Source organism: Camponotus vicinus, unplaced genomic scaffold (genome assembly GCF_025532165.1).
Source record: "Camponotus vicinus isolate PSW18456_S1 unplaced genomic scaffold, iyCamVici1.0 SCAF_1, whole genome shotgun sequence".
NCBI lineage: Eukaryota > Metazoa > Arthropoda > Insecta > Hymenoptera > Formicidae > Camponotus > Camponotus vicinus.
The window spans coordinates 8126783-8144105 of record NW_028141945.1 but is presented as its reverse complement, the minus strand read 5'-3'; the positions used below and the strand labels follow the sequence as shown (position 1 = coordinate 8144105).

The 17323-nt window shown below is 43.7% G+C and overlaps 1 protein-coding gene across 2 annotated transcripts in view; it reads left to right on the top strand.

Moving 5' to 3' along the window:
• Positions 1–17323, top strand: part of Centrocortin (cerebellar degeneration-related protein 2-like) — a 28533-nt gene that overhangs the window by 1523 nt on the left and 9687 nt on the right. The window contains exon 1 of one of the 2 annotated variants that reach the window (XM_083099675.1): positions 4142–4723. The exons of the other annotated variant lie outside the window; for it this stretch is intronic. Within the exon in view, the coding sequence (XP_082955801.1) occupies positions 4648–4723 (76 nt within the window). The 5' untranslated portion in view covers positions 4142–4647. Of the gene's footprint in view, positions 1–4141; positions 4724–17323 lie in introns of those variants that run through there. 2 annotated transcript variants of the gene reach the window in all.

Genomic DNA, 17323 nt, shown 5'->3' with positions numbered 1-17323 from the left:
ATACATAAAATATTGCGGGAAAAGGATCTCTTTCGAAATGTCTCTTTCAATTTTTAAAATTTTCAAATCGTGAACGAACTTTAAACGACTGATCCGGCGAGCTTTTGACAGATGGAATGATCAGCTGATCGACATTAACGAAGGCTCCGCCTCGGATTCATCAAATTTCACGCGTGTTATTGACGTACTTTTTTAATCAATAACGATCAACCTTTCGCGTGATTTCACGATGAATCACCTTTGAATTTGGATCCCATGATGGATCGTTTGTTTGAATTAAGTGACATCGCTCATGACGTAGAAATTCAAACATGTATCGGTCAAATATGGGACCGACACTCGATTCTGAGAATGAGAAATTGATATTTCTTGCCGTTAATCGCATCGCTTTGACATCGAGCTCCTTCGCGCACGAACGCGATCGAATCTAGAGGATGCTCCAGACGAGGCAGCGATACAAAGGTACCGATACAGAGTACATCAACTCGGGTAAAGAAACTCGCGAGCGTAACGGCGCGACAAACAACGTTACGGTATCGGTTCGCAACGGGTCGTTAGAAGCAGCCTCGCAACGTCGATTAGTCTCGCATACCGAACGAGACGACGAGTATCGCGACGCATCGCTTAACGGGAGATGCCGATTTTCTCCGAGCAAATTGGAAACTTTCCAGAGCGCAATCCTCTTGCCGGGAAAAAAGAATCCCCGGCCGATCTCGTCGGTGGTCACGAGAGGTCGTCGAGAGGTGAGACGCGACGTGAGTATCCTGCGTATCTCGCGAGATCGGTGGCGGTCGCGTGAAATCGCGCTGATCGTTTTCTAACCGCAGAAACGGAAGGCCAACTTTTCCGCGACTCTCGCCGCGTGCGCCGAGTGAATGAGGATTAATTCACTTAGACCGCGAGCGAGATGGGAATACGAGCAATCGACTAATGTATGCTATCCTCTTATCCGGAATTGACGAAAGAAACAATCTCGTCTCTCGATCTGCATCGCCGAGATGCTTGCCATTCTCCCGTTCGATCGAGTTTCTAATATCTACAAGGGAGGAAGGAACGGGGAGGGGGAAGCGTGTAATTTCCGAGCAAATAAAACGACTTCTCGTAAGTGGAATTCTCTTTCGTTCCTATCGCAATCCTAATTGTCTTATCTGACCCCGAGATCGACAATCGAGCCATGCGCGCCGATATTAGCTCCCTCCGGAATAGTAATTTCTACTAATAACAGGAAGAGAACGCGGGTTCTTTGTCGTATCTTTGCGAGGAGCAGTCACGTATTCGGAAGGGAAGAGGAATCTTGGATCCCTCTGGAAAAATTGCGAAAGTAGAGCACGCGCGATTCTCAGAGCAAGCATTGTGTCTTGATTATATATCATCAATACGATAACGCGAGGGACATTTTACTTTTGGCGCCAATTTTTCCCGAATAAAACGAGAGACTCTCTCTTTTTCATTATATATCGCAAAATGATATACGCCCGCGAAAACTTGTAATCACCTTTATAGAGGAATCGGGCGAGTAAATATCGGTTGCCAGCCCATATCCCGCCCATCCTTGCAAAAGATGAGGCCGCGAGAATCCGCGAGATACTCTTATCGATGACGATTGCGTGGAAACCTGCTCCGCTCGATCCGATTCCAAGATGGGAACTTCATGTTATCGGGGTGAAATTGGGCTGGGATAATAATTTCGACTCTCCGGAAGCGACCGATGGGTGCCAATTATGGATCATCCTACCGGAGGTCGACCAGTAATTAGGGGGAACTCGCCTTTCTCCTCGTCGTGAAAAATTCAGAATGTCCTCTCTCGGTGAAAAAAATGTCGAGAAATTTGTCTCCGACGCTGGACCGTTGAATGAATTCTTTTTTACGACGAACGTATAAATATACCCCATTACTTTGATATATCGGTGATAGGTTCGGAGAAGGTTTTGAAAACGGGTTTCCGTAGAGGTACGATCAATTACCGTTCCCGTCGAGTCTTTGGCGTTAAAGGATCGCGACGGCTTCTATTTTTTCTCCCTTCCCATTTTTTTCACGTTTGCTCGCAAACGCGCCAGCGATGACGATCGCTAATTATTTATAGGCCGCGCGTTAATCACGAGTTATCGCGCGGGTTATCTCGCCGAACGGGAAATAGAACCGCGCGAAACCGTTAACGCGCAAAATTATACCTGTCGCGGCGATATATGTTTCTTATGAAGTTGGAAAGTCGATTTTTAAGACGCGCGGAAATCACGCGAGAAAATATCGTCGTCCGTTTTACCCGGCTGGACTTTCGAAAAAGAATGCCAGAGACGGATGAGTGTTTTGACAGGTGTCGCGAGGAGGTAAATCGCGCGGAAAATTGGTCGGCTCTCTCCCCGAGACGATCGGGGAGAGGAGGGAAGGGCGAGCCGCCCAGGTGTCCGGAATTAGGCGCGGCGCCGCGGACGTAACATCCGCCCGGTGTATAACGAGACGATTTATCCCGTTTAGCGTAACGGGACAGGTGAATTATTCCGCCGAGTATTATGCTAGGTCGGAAACGGACACGCTCTCGTATGCACGCGCGCATGAATGCACGCGCAAAGCGCGACTATGTCGAAGACGTCGGGATGAAAACTGTCGATGCGATCGTTCCCAAGTATAGGAATTCGATACTCCATTATAGATATTTAATTCTGGCCAATCGCATTTATTTTATTCTTCAAAGAAATAGCTAGATGATGTGCAAAAGTATAGTCATAAATGCCATTTTCCCACCCCCTCCATCGCATTGTAGCGTGATGGTGAAATGTGATTGAGATTTCTGAGCATTTTCAATTAGAGGTGTAAATGGAAAAAATAAATGTTTCTTTATAAAATATGATTTTTTTTAAAAAAGAAAAAGTATTTTTTTCAGTATTTCGTTTTTTTTTTTACATATGTGTATTTAATACATATCTTTACTTTCTACATACATTCATTTACGAGTATAAGCATATTGTAAACTAAATTTTCCCTTCATTATTTATTTTATTTTTTCGTGAAAATTTTAATTTTATTTTAAATTATTAAGATTTTTGCGGTTAAAATGATATCAAACATAATTCGGATAATTTGCAATTAGATGTTCTGTACAAATTTTTGTTTTGCATCTACCTAAATATTATTTGAATCATATCGTGTGCAATTTAATTTGCCGAAAAAATCTTATTACTCTATTAAAATTACTTTCGAAGAAAGATAAAAATATAAAAACTTTAAAGAGAATATTCTTTCATTATATTAACAAAAAATATAAAAAGGAAAATTATTAAAAAAAATATTTAAAAAATAGAAAAAAAACAAATTTATTTTTTTAACGTTTTCTCTTACTAGAAAAAAAATTGTTTCTCCACGTCTGTATTCTCGATGCGTCCTCGGGTTATTTTACATTATATATACTAGAATCAACACGCTATTGCGCAACGCAAGGTACAGGTGGAATGGAGCGATGAAACGGGAATCTTAAATCATATACGTGTGCGCGTTATGCGTATCGTGCGAAACATTGTAAACAATGATAAATCCGACTTTCTCCGATTTTCGATTACGTAGGTTTGCGTACGTTATACGGGAATTAAGGCGCGTAACGGGAGAAATATTTCAGAGCAACGAGGAGAAACGGATTAGCGCGTAAGATCGCTTATTAATTATGCCACAACGAAGCGACGAGGCACGTACATAACAATAAATCGACGTAACACATCGAGAAATGTCCTATATTTTTACATCTCCCTCGTTTCATCATCGCTCCGAGCGACAGCTTCCTTATCGCGTCAAATTTCTCACGTCATAATTTCTCCGCGCGGTTCTTATCGTCGCCGGGAGAAGAAAACGCAACATCCGCGTCAACGAAATAACCTACTTCCTCGGACTCTGCACGGTCACTCGAGAAATTCTCTCGAGGCTCATCCACTACTTACGTCGACATTTCGAGGCGCGAAGCTAATCGCTCCCGCGAGTTATTAATGTCGGGGTCCGACATCGGGGACCCGTCCTCCACCTCGCGTCGGTGACGCGATGGCGCAGACGCCGAGGAGGCGGCTGGTATTGATCGCTGCTCGTCGTCGCGTGTCATGCGCCGTCGCGTGTCTCGCGGCAAAACGCGCGGTGCGGGACGCTCGGCTGGACGCGGGGCAGTGGCAGTCGGCGGTGTCCGTCAGTCAGGCGGAGTGACAACGCCGGAGACGACCGCGTGCGAGTCGAGTTTGTCAAGACGCCGTCGTCGTCGTCATCGTGGGTGCGCGAAAGAGGAGCCGCTCCGGAAGGGAAGCTCGACGCGGAGGTGGATCCTCCGGGCCGCCTGGTTCAGCGACAACAGCGGGATACGATCCTGAGAAGCGAGAGACGCGGTGGCAGGTCGGGGAGTGGTAGCTGCAGCTCGTCGCCGGGAGAAAGTGACGTTTCGGAATCGGCGGCCCATGGCCGGCGGCTTCTCGCGAGCTCGCCGAGGCCCGTGAGGCCCCTCGTTGCCGAGGCTTCCCTCGCCGGGATTGGCTCGTCCAGCGGACTCGCGGCGAGCGCGCGCCAATAGCGCCCGCGGGCCAGGTGGCCCCTCTCCGCGTCGGGCCCCGTCGTCATCGTTGTTGCCGCTCGGCTCGGTCCAGGATCCGACGAAGCGCCGGCCGGAACGTCGCCGGGAAGATGAGCCTGCTGTCCTCCTCCATCGACGGCGTTCGCTTCCACGCGGACGAGGACGCCGACCACAACATGCTCCAGGGTAAATCTGCAGGTCCCCCCGCCCCTCGCGGGGGGTTTGCGCGGACATGCATGCGTCGGACTCGCGGAGGAGATCGATACCGCGCCGATGTTGGTATAAATTTGTATCTGCGCTGAGGGAGACAAACAGCGAGATATAGTAGTGGTGGAGACATCGATTGTTCGCGAGTCCGTCCGAGCATCGCGGTCCGTTGATGTCAAGGCCGCAGCTGCCTCGCGAAAGATGCGCAGGTGCAACCGGCGTCAAAATTGCGAGAGTCGTTTTCGAGGTCGATCTCGAGAGACGCCCGGGACGGATCGATGAGGCTGTGCGAGAGTCGTTTGAAAATGTAATTAATCGTCCAAAACCCAAGGCCGCGCGTTGGAGAAACGCGCTCAAAGATCGCGAGAAATCGACGCGGGCTCAAAGTTCGCGTTTTATTTAAATGCGAGTGCAAATCAGCTGACGCGCGTACTTGTAATCGGCTCCGGGTTCTTACGTGACAAAATGCCGTTCGCGAGGAGATAAAAATTACATATTCAGCGATTGCACGAAATTTTGCGCAAGCCACTGCGTCGACGTCGAACCACGCGTCGTCTCTTTCGCGTCGGAAACGTGAAACACCAGGGCCTCGCGTTACATCAGGGCAAAACGACCGTCGAGACATGACTCATCGATTTGTCGCGCAATACGCGCACCCGTTGTCCGGGTGGGCATCGTGAGTGGAAAGCGTCGGGGGGGCTCTTGAAAGTATTCCTTCGCCGTCGCATCTTCATTGAAGCGTCTCGAATATCGTCGAGGGGCTGACTGGAGGTAGTTTTTTTTTCCGGGATCGATATTTTTGTATTTTTAAGTTTTTCAAGTATATCGAATATACGTGATATTAATTAATAGATGAAAAATATGCGTATAACATTTTTCAAAAACCATGTTTTCTTCGATTAATTACGGCGTCTCGGGAAGAGATAGATAGAGGGGCAGATGGGGGAAAGAGAGAGAGAGAAGCCGCGATAAGCGGCGATTACATTTTATCGTCACAAGTGCGACCTTAGTTATTTTCATCACCAATTGCAGCTTAATCAGTCGGTGAGCGATGATTTGTCCGATAGCTACCGGGCACTTGAGATACTTCCCATCGGAGTCTAATAGAATTTTTACTTCTCATCTTTGGAATTGAGATTAAATCTATAATTTTGAAAATCGCAAATATCGTTACATTATCCTCTCTCCTTAATTTTGCGCGATGAAATGGGACGCATTCAACGCAATTTTTCCTGAAAAAATCGCGTGTAACGCCGGAAACGCTTTTATACGGATATTGATCGGCAAGAGTATATTTTAGATCGCGGAGTCTGCGCAGAGAGCGGTCCCTCGAGCAAGTCGGGCGCTGCGTTATACAGGTGAAAAGGACATAAACGCACAATTTGGCGGAAAGAGATTACTGACAGTTCGCAAGGAGGTGTCAAAAAAATAAATAAATAAATAAAAAAGATCAACCGCGTACCAATTTGAAACAAATTCGACCGATCATTTAATTAATTAATAAACCGATCAGCCGCACCCTCGATTATCGTCGCTCTCGAGGCTAATCTCGCTCGGGGATATTTCGTTCGTTTCCGCGTACGGTATTAAGCCATTAAAACGATTAAAAATCGTCCGTTGTAATAGAGCGCGCGTATAATGGAGAGCGAGCAAAATAAATAAAGCGCGATGATTTATGCAAACGACTCGCGCCATTGCCGGTCGCGTTCTGGTTGCTCCTTCCCGAGGAGAGACTGGCGTGCCTAATATCGCCGGCGAAGAAACGACGGACGGTTGCGCATATTTACGATCCACGCTCGGGGCACTCGCTCATGCAGGCTGCTCGCTCGTAAAAAATGCAATGTATGTGGGCCGCGCGGATAATGCGCGACCGACTTGGGCGCTCGCGGTAGTGACAGACGATTAATCGATAATTGCAACGCGCTCCGGAACCGAGAACAACGCGCTAAATTCACCGCCATGTAAATTCTCAAAAAAGAGATGGGCGTATCTAAAGCGTGCCTCGCACGCCGCTTTTTTATTGGCCTTTGCTAGCACGCCAGCAGCTAGTAAAGCTGCGATATTTCAACTTGACTGGGATGCTAATTAGAGAGAGTAAAAAGCATGCTGGTATTTTGAGACGCACTTGAGATGCTCTTTTACTAGTTGCTAATGATAAAGAATCGTGCGAATCATGTTTGAGGACACCTGGATCGGGTCTTTGAAATTCAAGGGTTGATCACCTCGAAGGGTGAAATGGTTGTCGTGAAACACGATGATGTGTTTTTTTACTAATCACTAGCACACTAGCAGCTAGTCAAATTGGAATATTTCAGCTTGACTGGGATGCTAATTAGGGAGAGAGTAAAAGGCATACCGTTTATTAACGTTTTAAAATACGCGATGTTTTTTTACTAGTCGTTAATGAAGAGGCATCGCGCGTGAATCATGTTTAAGAGAACGACCGGGTCTTTAAAACTGAAGGGTTCGTCATCCCAAAGGGTGAAATGGTTGCCATGAAACCCTGCCTGCCATTTCCCATACACATCGCGCATCGATCGCCTTAATGCAGTGGTTTCTGACCCGGCGAGAGTCCAACGATAAAGTCTCGGGGTGAAGGGAGTATCGGAAAGCAAAAAGGGGGGAAACACCGCGTTATTGTAATGTATTTCCCCCTTCTGTTCTATATTTAGATCGGCGATTATGCGAGCGAGACGCGGTTAAGTCTGAAAAAGATCCCGGTTTGCTAACGTCTTGTCCCGCTGAATTTCAATACTTTATGTTATCGCGGACATTGATTTATTCGAGCGAACCTTCTTCGTATTTTAACCATCAGCGATCTTTTTAAATGGTAATGTTGGGATAAAAATAGCAATCTCCTGCGATCGAGCCGATACAAATCGCTTTACGTGAACGAGTCACTTTGTACGCTGGATATTTGATGAGAACGTACCTAGAGAAATGAGACAATATCTGCGTTATTATTAATCATGACATCGATGTTTCGATCAGCTCCTCCGTCGATATCTCAATAGCTGGCTATAAGAATAATTCTATTGTTGTCGAACAGCGAAAGAATCCTGGGACACGAGAAAGGAAATCGGACTTTCTCGTCGCGCGTCGCCTGCAATCAAAATATTATACACGCTTGCTTATGCGTTGCAATCTTTTGTTGACTTTTGCGCGCAAATAGATAGATGGAACTTTTTTTCGCCAAAGGATCTTGTAAATACATAAATTACAGAGTAGCCTCGAGATCGCCCGTCATTGGAAACAGCTCAAGCGAGAATCAAGTCCTATCGCTTGTCGGAGAAACGATGTCTGACATTCTTCCCGTTATCGATCGATTACCTCTTTCATCCGTGTTAATCGTCGACGCGCTTCCTGATTAATTTCAATCCGCGATACGCAAGTCCGATTCCATTTATGCTATGTCGCTTGACGTTTTTCATCAGACTAGATCCAGTCGTTCTGGCGGTGAAAGCCGTTCTGATAAGGCTGTTTTTACCCTAATAAGGGGCTGCAAAGATTGTCAAATCGTTTTTTAACGTTCGCATACAAATCCTTTCACTAGAAAGTATTAAAATTGTACGTCACCTTTGGATTATAATTAATCGAATGATATCGATAGGGATATTGAAAACGAATTGTGACTTTCATGCTTTTTACGGTGAAAGGAGCAGGCGATCCAGTCTTCAAAAGGGCTCCAATCGTTGATCAAAATCGACTCGCGCGTTATATATACTTTCGACTGTCGGCGGAAGTTGCTGGGAGAACGAAACCGTGCACGTATCGAAGATTAAACTGAATTTAGAAAATACATAATCTAGTTTATTAGAAGAAAGAGAGGAGGAAAACAAAAAATAACACGACGCGCATTGAAAGAGGACTGCCTTCTATTGAATCCGCGTAGCTTTTCTCGAGAAACAAGCGCGTCGTAAAAACGGAAGAACGCATTTTTTTTTTCCAAACGTATAGTTTAAGCCTCACCGCGACACCTGCGTGTTAAACCGGAATTCCGGTGTCTGACGTTATTGAAAATGTAAAGAGAGGAAGACAGAGAGAGTTTGCGAAAAGAAAACACGGCTCTGCGTGTTAATGCATCGGCATTGGTCCACGAACTTTCCAATGTCGCGGCCAAACAGAACGGAACCGGTGCCCGTGTCACGTTTCGAACACACTCTCATCGGTTGCTTTTGGTCAAGTGCATTCACTCTTCGATCGATCGGCCATTAATTAAACGGCCGCTCGAGTTTTGACAATTAATGGGCGCGCGGGGAGATTTGTCTAATCGCGAAGAAAGTCGCCCGCACGTGCTTCTTTGACGAGAGCCTGATTGGATTATAATTATTGCCTCGGGGAAATAGAAGGGAAAGGAAGGGGGATCTCGTTTTCTCCCACACGTTGTTTGCTTCCTGCAGAGAGAGAGAGAGAAAGGCAGATACTCGTCTCTCGATTCTAAAGCAATCTATACAAAGTCCTGTCTATCTAGCGCGCGCGGTCGTTGATTTACGGAATTACTAGGATTATCGAAATGAGCGTTTATTAACGCTGGCTTGTGTGTGTAATTTTTTCGCAAGGGATTCCCCAACGCGTTCTTATTTTTCTGCGTTGTCTTTTTTAGAAAAATAATTTTTTTCTCACTTTCTATTAAAATCCATCAAAAGTCTGATAAATCGCTTCCTCATCTAGGACTCGTCGGCCGCTTCTGTCGACGGGACGAGTCGATTAATCGAAGCGTTTAACGGAGAACGCGCGCGATTCCGTCTCGTGCAAGACTCGCCGCGATCACGTTCTCGACCCCCCGGGGTCGAACGGCTAAAAACTCGACGGACTCTCCTGTGTAACACTTTGGCGATCCCGCGTCGATTAGTCGGCGCAGCTCCCATGCATACGATACACTTATCCGTGAGAACGAAGCGAGGATATCGCGATCATTTCGATTGGAGCGACACAAAAACTTTATCGATCGAAAAAAAGAAACGAGAAGAAAGAGGAAAGGGAGAAGAGATAGAGATCCGCCGATTATTCTCGGAACCTGCTGCATTTAATAGCGGCGATAGGCCACGCGGTCGGCACGAATCCGATCGTCGGCCAGGTTGTCGGTACGGTCGAGCGATTATACGCCCGGTAACGGTACAAGGTGCAGCGCACACTCAACGCGGTGCATTCGGGATGACCGAGAGAGGCCCTCATAGAGATGCCTATCCTCGCGTAGAGATACACAGCCGGCGAATTTCCGTGACCTGGAACGGAGAGGCTCCGAGACGCTCCAGAGTTCCCGCCTCGAGTTACTCGCCTCGCACGTTTATTACAGATGTACAGGGTGTTTCTAAACATGTGTGAAAAATGTCTCGGGTAATTTCTCGAAGAAAAGTTCATATACAATGTCATGAGCAGGATAGAGGGTGTTAAAGTTTGAAGAATATTGAGACAATTTTTGTATTGTCGCATCGTATATTTATATTTATATTTTTTTTTCTAGTCATTTTATTTATGACACTCTGATTGAAAATATTATAAGATTTAAGTAATAATTATTACAAGATTTAAGGAATCGCATCATGCAAAACAATCCGTAATACACCTTTTGTATTCGCCAATAAATGAGAAGGAGAATAGATTCATGTATCACAGTTGGAGGTGATCATTTCCAACAATTTTTATAATTTTGTTTAATTTTATTTTTTATCAAAATGTACATTTTTTGAAATCTCATTTTTTTAATATCAAACACCTTTTAACTCGTAAACTATACCGTTTAGGACATTATATTTATAAAACTTTTCTTCGAGACATAAATCAAGAAATTACTCTGTTAATCGGTCGATCAAATAGCCGCATAAAAATATTTTCTCCATGCCACGGAGTAACGTAACCGTTACAATACCGATAAAGTTATTTAATGCCGATAACGCGTGGTTAAACTTGGCGAGAGAGAAGGAGAGAAGTCGTGCAAAGAGACAGATCGTAATGGTAGAAAGTACGGTTGTGCGATGCAGGTGCGCGTCGCGTTGATTGGCGTGTATAAAATCTTGTAATATCCCACATAATTATTCGTCTCTTAAGCCGACAAGTGCGATAAACCAGCACGATGTTATCGTATCTAAGGAGATGGCGGGAGGATGTTCCGTTGCGTTGCGATTGTCCTTCTTGAGGTGCGAAAATTATTTTACGACCATAACATACTGGATCTCCGAGTCAAAATTTTCTCTCATTTATGAATTTTAGAAGCAGGGATATTTATTTGAGAATTGTGAGCTCTGTTTTATATTTTTTTAACTAAACCAACTTTAATTCCTGAAAATAAAAAATTTTCTGGAATTAATTCCTGAAAATTTATTAAAAAATTGTGAGCTCTATTTTATATTTTTTTAACTAAACTAATTTTAATTCCTGAAAATAAAAAATTTTCTGGAATTAATTCCTGAAAATTCTCCTTTAATTCCTGAAAATAAAAAAAAGTCTATTTTAAAAATTCATTTTTGTCCAATTCAATTCTGAAAATTATTTACAAATTCATCTGTATATATAAAATTTATAAATGACATTGAATAAAAAAATTTCTATAAATATTCTATATATTCTAAAAATATTTCTATAAATTCATAAAACTTTTTAATACGTATAATTAACATTATATGTAATTAATTAATTTTTTTATATATAATTATCAAATGACCCGATTGCAGAGTAGATATTGGATTGAAAATCGACATTTAAAGTGAAAGAGCAATTTAGAGATTCGGATATCCGTCACGCATCCGTCTTCCGAGCAAATGAACGATCTCTTCCTTAACCCTCGCGCGGCCTCATTAGAATCCCTCTCCTCGCCTCCCCCGCAATCTCTGACCCAAATGCACCGGCCGGTTGCCTCTCTCGTTGACCGTGCACTTCCATTGACCCGCGGCGATGCCATTATTCCACCTCATGCGGAATCCTTCTCGCGGAAGGGAATGAGCAGTTCGTCATTCATCAAATGGGGCCTCTCTCTTCTCTCGGGCTCTCCGTGCATCGCAAATACAATTCCCTCGTTACTATTTCTACGATAACCGCGCTCCGTTTAACTGTTATCCGCGTGTGTACCTTCTTTTCTCGCGGCGCTTATCGAACGGCGTTCACCAGGTGAACGTATGGTATGCGGTATGCTTATTGCATTCCCGCGGTGTCGTTTCCCATATACCCACTTCCAGGAGAATCCACGAGTGTCCAGGGATGTCCGTCGACGATGAGCGCCAACATTTTTGCGTCACGTGCGCGATTGAGGAGAGATTCCGAATTACCTGTCCTCTCTCTTCTGTCCCCCAATAGTATACGAATACGCACACACGTCCGCCTCCGTCATGCGAGGAACGCGCATATATCGCCGATTACGTCAGCGCGAGGAACGTGGAGCGAATTAAAAATCTCGTAATACGTACGAAGGTCACGCTCGACGTACCGCGTAAGATTGTGTTGCGCGAACGAAAATCAAACACGCGCGTAACACAATAAATAATGAGTTTTAACAATATTTCTCTCATTTTTTTAATTACACTCGAAAAATGTCTCGGCTGATGTAGGTAAATTTCTAGGTGTAACAATTAACATTTTTCATTATTCCTTATATCTGCTAGAATATTGCTCGTAACATGTAGAATTTATACCTTTCAGATTCCATTGACGAATATTAATTACTGCATTGAATGAATATGAAATTCGATACTACAACTAGAATGATTTTTGCGAGAAACAATTTTTCTAATCGAGCTTTATAATAAATATGATTAGCCTCAACATGGACAGGCATCACAAACTTTTTTTCTAAATTTCACTAACAGTTTGGATATAAATTTTGCCTCCGTTATTTAAATTGATTGAAACGTAAAACATTATTTATCTCGATTAATTTTTTATACCTATTGTTGCGAGACCATTTTTTGAGTGAAGGTTTTTACAAGATGGAAAAGATAAGGACGAAGCTGACCTCGAGCTGTTTAATCGAGCTCGATCAAAATTCGTCGAATCCGGATTGCGTCGTGAAATAGTCAATCAATCAGCTCGACATTTCAATGAACAAATCCAGGCTACCGCGTTACGCGCATGGAATGGTAACGCTTTCTCGCCTCATGGAAAACCAAAGTAATTTTCGTGAGAACAATTTACACTTCCCAATAGGGTTAACCAGAAAAGTTCAGTGAATGGAGAAAATTACGATAAGTTTCGGTTTTTACTGTTCCAGACTTTATTCAATGGAATAAACTGGTAGAACCTATAAAAATAACTAATGCGTAACGCTAAAATATATTTATATAATTTTATGCGAAAAATATTTTGTTTTAATTAATGAATCATATTAATCACTACAGTTTAAAAAATGAAATTAATATAAATAATAAATTTTTTTTATTCGAATTAATGTATGAATTTTTTTAAAGAAAAAATTTGAAGATAGGAAGGTTGCTAAATTTTATATTAATTTTTAGTTTAATAAGAAACATGTAATTGTAAGAATTAAAATTTTTTATCAATGTAAATCTGACAAAAAATTAATTTATTTGCTACGTCGATTCCTAATTTTATAGATTTATTTTACGGATTTAAATTAACGAATCTTATTTTACGGATAAAGCTTAAATTATTAAAAAAAATAGTCTCAATTGATGAATATCGATGAAAAGGTTTTCTATTTATTTTTAACAGAAAAAACCAGGTTTTTATCATTGACATGAATTTTATCCAAAAAAAACTGAAATTTTGCCAACCCTGTTTCCGGACAGTGCTGATATCGCTTCCTTTCTATCGCACATTATATCGTCGTAATTAGAAGCGGCTAATTACTTAATCCCTCGCCGATTCCGACGATTACTTCTCGCAAAGGTCATCGATCTGTTGCACAGATGTATTTTCTTTATTCAAATGCTGATGCGATTCTCAAGTTGCGCGTACACATTTGCAAAATCGGCTCAACATCCGCATATTCAATGACTCCTGGGATTGTTATTGCCCGTCTTCCTCGTTATTCATGATACGTTAACCGTGCGCATCTTCGCACGCAATGCGGTCACTCGTGTGTAATCTTCGTCGACTATCACGCACGCGATGAGTCTCTCGATTTTCCCCCCCATCATATGTGATGATAACATCGAGAGAAATATTCAAATGCAAATATCCCGTTGCTCGTCAAATCAAATATTCAATTCAAATATTCAGCATCATAAATAAGCATATTTCTAAAAAATACGAATAATCTTTATTTTTGAAGGCGAAGACTGTAAAAAGCAAAGCTACTATTTATTAAATAATTTTACAATAATAAAAATTATATATTTCAAGAATATATTAGATAGGTAGGAAAGATTTTATTTTTTGAAATTAATTTTTAATGTCAAAAAATGAAAAAAATTTTTCCAACCTTTCCAACATTTGTCTATGATTCGATCATAAGTAATATTTTTTATTCACAAATAATTTTTATTTATAAATATTTTTATTCATAAATAATAAATAAACGTCAATAGGTTTGTGACTGAATCGACTGCTATTACGGGCCCGATTTAAATGTACGTTCGATACCGATTGGCACAATATTACGATCGCACGTGTGTAAGTCCCGATGTACAATCTGCAAGATCCAATCGCGATTTTAAGCTTTAAAACGCTAAAACACTCCATTTGCCCCATATGACTCGCATGTGGCCGGCACGAGATGCATCACGGCGCACATCCCACGCAGATTTGCGTGAATTTTTGTGAAAGTAAAAGACCGAGCGCGAAGAATTCAGCCTGAACGCACGCGCGGCGGGAGCCGGGCACGGTTGGGAAATCACGTTTGGCACACTGACTCGATTTTACGCGCCATCGACCTCCTGACAGCACCAGAGATGGATGGAACGTTACACGTCGCGTTGATAGAAACCGGCGAGAAAGAAGGAGAGGGAGAGAAAAAAAAGGAACAAAAAAGGCGAAAGAAAATAGAAAACAATCGCCCGCAATCTAGACGACTCGTTATACGCACGTTATTATTCCTCCGCAATCGCGACGTGTCGTGGGAAGATGCCTCGTCGTGCGAAGAGGATGTGGCGCCGCTAACGAGGCTCTCTCTCCTTATTGCGAGACATTTCGTCGACCTCCAACCGTAACGAAGCGCCAAATTGCGCGAGATATTGCTCGAGTGCTCCGCCCATTATCCTTTCCTTCGACAATTTTCCCTCGTAAAAAAAAGGAACAAAAAACCTTACGATTAAATCATACTCGTAAAACGGCGCGAAATGTGTCGTTCTTTTTTTTTACGGAGAGTTTCCGCTACAACACGTAACAATCTACCCGGAGAATGTCCTCGCGAATAAGAGGACATCCTGTGAACGTTTAAGCACAAACTAGGGGTATCCGCTCGCATTAATTACCGCGCGTGAATTTTAATAACTCGGACGCGCAAATCAAATTAGCATATCGTATTTAGATGACTATCCGTGATGATTATATTTTACGGCACCTGAACATTTGAATGTCGTGCCCGGTTCCCTCGTAACGTTACCTTCTTTTCGCCTCAAACTACACTTTAGAATTGTTTACCGCTTCCTTTCCTAGTGTACGATCGTACAAACACGCTTCCCAGGGAATTCGAGTCTCCAAAGTGGCTCCTTAAAATTTAGAGTGTGAATTTATTCAAGAGAATTCGTATCGCAAACCGACGTAAATATTCATCTTCTCGTTAATAATTTTCTTCCTTCCGAGCAAAGTTTACAAAGTCCAGAATTTCTCGCAGGATGCCCACATTAACGTGGAATCGCAAAGTCCAAAGTCTCTCCTTTTTCGCTGATTTTTCAAGAGAATTTTTGAGAAATAAAATCGATTCATCGCGTTGCAATTTTATTTAGCCACTAGAGTACCGAATAAAATTGAATCACGGTTCTCGGAGCGACATTAGCGGAAAAAGGCTGATGTGAAATTGTGAAAATCCGAGCAAAAACCACGGGACAATCCCGTTCGCTTTCGTCGCGATCCCGTCTCGTTAACGCGACGCCGCTTTTTCCCAATTAGCAAAGGTGAAACAGAGACGGAACGAGACACCGACTACGGCCTTGAGGAAGCGAGACAAGATCTATTCCTATGTATATAGATTAGAGGATATTAAACATCCGTTTAGCGTCTCTTTGCTTCTACTAACTCTGTTAATTCCATCGTAAAATCAGGTTAGCGCATTATACGAGAGCGACTCGCTCGACCAGTATAATATCGATATTAAAGCGCCGACGCCAGGCGAGATTGATCGTTCAAAGGACGCGTAATATCGGCGGTTACGTCTTAATGCGGCATAATGGCGGTAATTATGTGTGAAATAGGCAAGGCCGGTCGTTCTTTCGGCGATCGAAAGTCCCGAGACTTACTTTCACTCCGCTTCCTGCGACAGTAACACCGTCGAAGGAGGTTCATCCGGTGCACCGGTTGTCGCTGAGAACAATTTCGAGCAAACTTTCGTACTTAAGAGCCGCGAAAAGGTTTTCGCCCTCGACTCTCCCGGTCTCCGAATCTCTGCCAAGGCACGTTTTACCAAGACACCGGTTATATCCCGCGGCTGAAACTCAAGTCAGAGAGCTGGAAAGTGTGCGGTTAGACAATATCGAGGGGACGGATACTCTCGCCCATCTCGAGTTTCCATTCGCTTGGGGCTCTCGTAGCTTCTGTTTCGTGCAACGAAATTGCGATACCAACGAGTCCCCTGCGAGTCCGACAGCTTGTTGGTTCTACGGAATTCCTTTCCTCATTCCAAACAGGTGTATTTTATTATCGGCGATAACGTAATGTAATTGCGAATAAATTATTCGGTTACGTCACTTTATTCGATCCCTTAAGATTTCTCGTTCCCTGAATCGGTCGCACATGTAACACGGTGGAGAGCGGAAGCGCCAGAACCGGTGGGCTCGGAGTCCCCACCTCCTCCAGCGTGTTTCAATTTATTAAAAGCCTACAGCTTCGCGCGTACTTTCTTCCGACGCGCTTTCATCCGGGGCACGACGCGAATATTTCACGTTCGGCGCGAAACAATGATGGGAAAGCGCCATGTTCGCCCGAATGTTTCGACCGGAGCCACAAAGTGCCGGTTACCAGGTATCGAAAGAAGAAGAAGGAAGGAAAAAGAGGGAGCGATACGCACATGAATGGCATATTGTGCGATGACAGGCATTCGACGAGCATCTCGCGTGTCACGCTCGCCTTCCCTCCGCCCACGCGGTTTAATCATCGCATTAGCGATCACCTGAGAAATGCGAAAGTCGGCGAGGAAAGCTCTGGAGTGACCGTACATCTCGAATCCTCCGAGTCTCTACCTCCGGCAACGAGATGATTGAATCGTTCCTGGCGATTATCGCTTCTCGAGAGAACGACAAGTTCTCTTTGGTGCCTCCAGTCTCTCGTTCGTTTCGTCTCACGAATGCAATACCGACGTTACTGTCAGATCGCGCGGTGGGACCGGAGCTAATCTCCGTTCCGCTTGACTCGGAATCGAGACGCGTAGGCGGAGGCGTCTAACAATCCGCGATCCGCAGACATTTGGCGGGGCCAAAAGTTGCGAGAATGCAACACTCTCTGCTTCGACTCGAGCTCCAGGTTTCGCGCGAA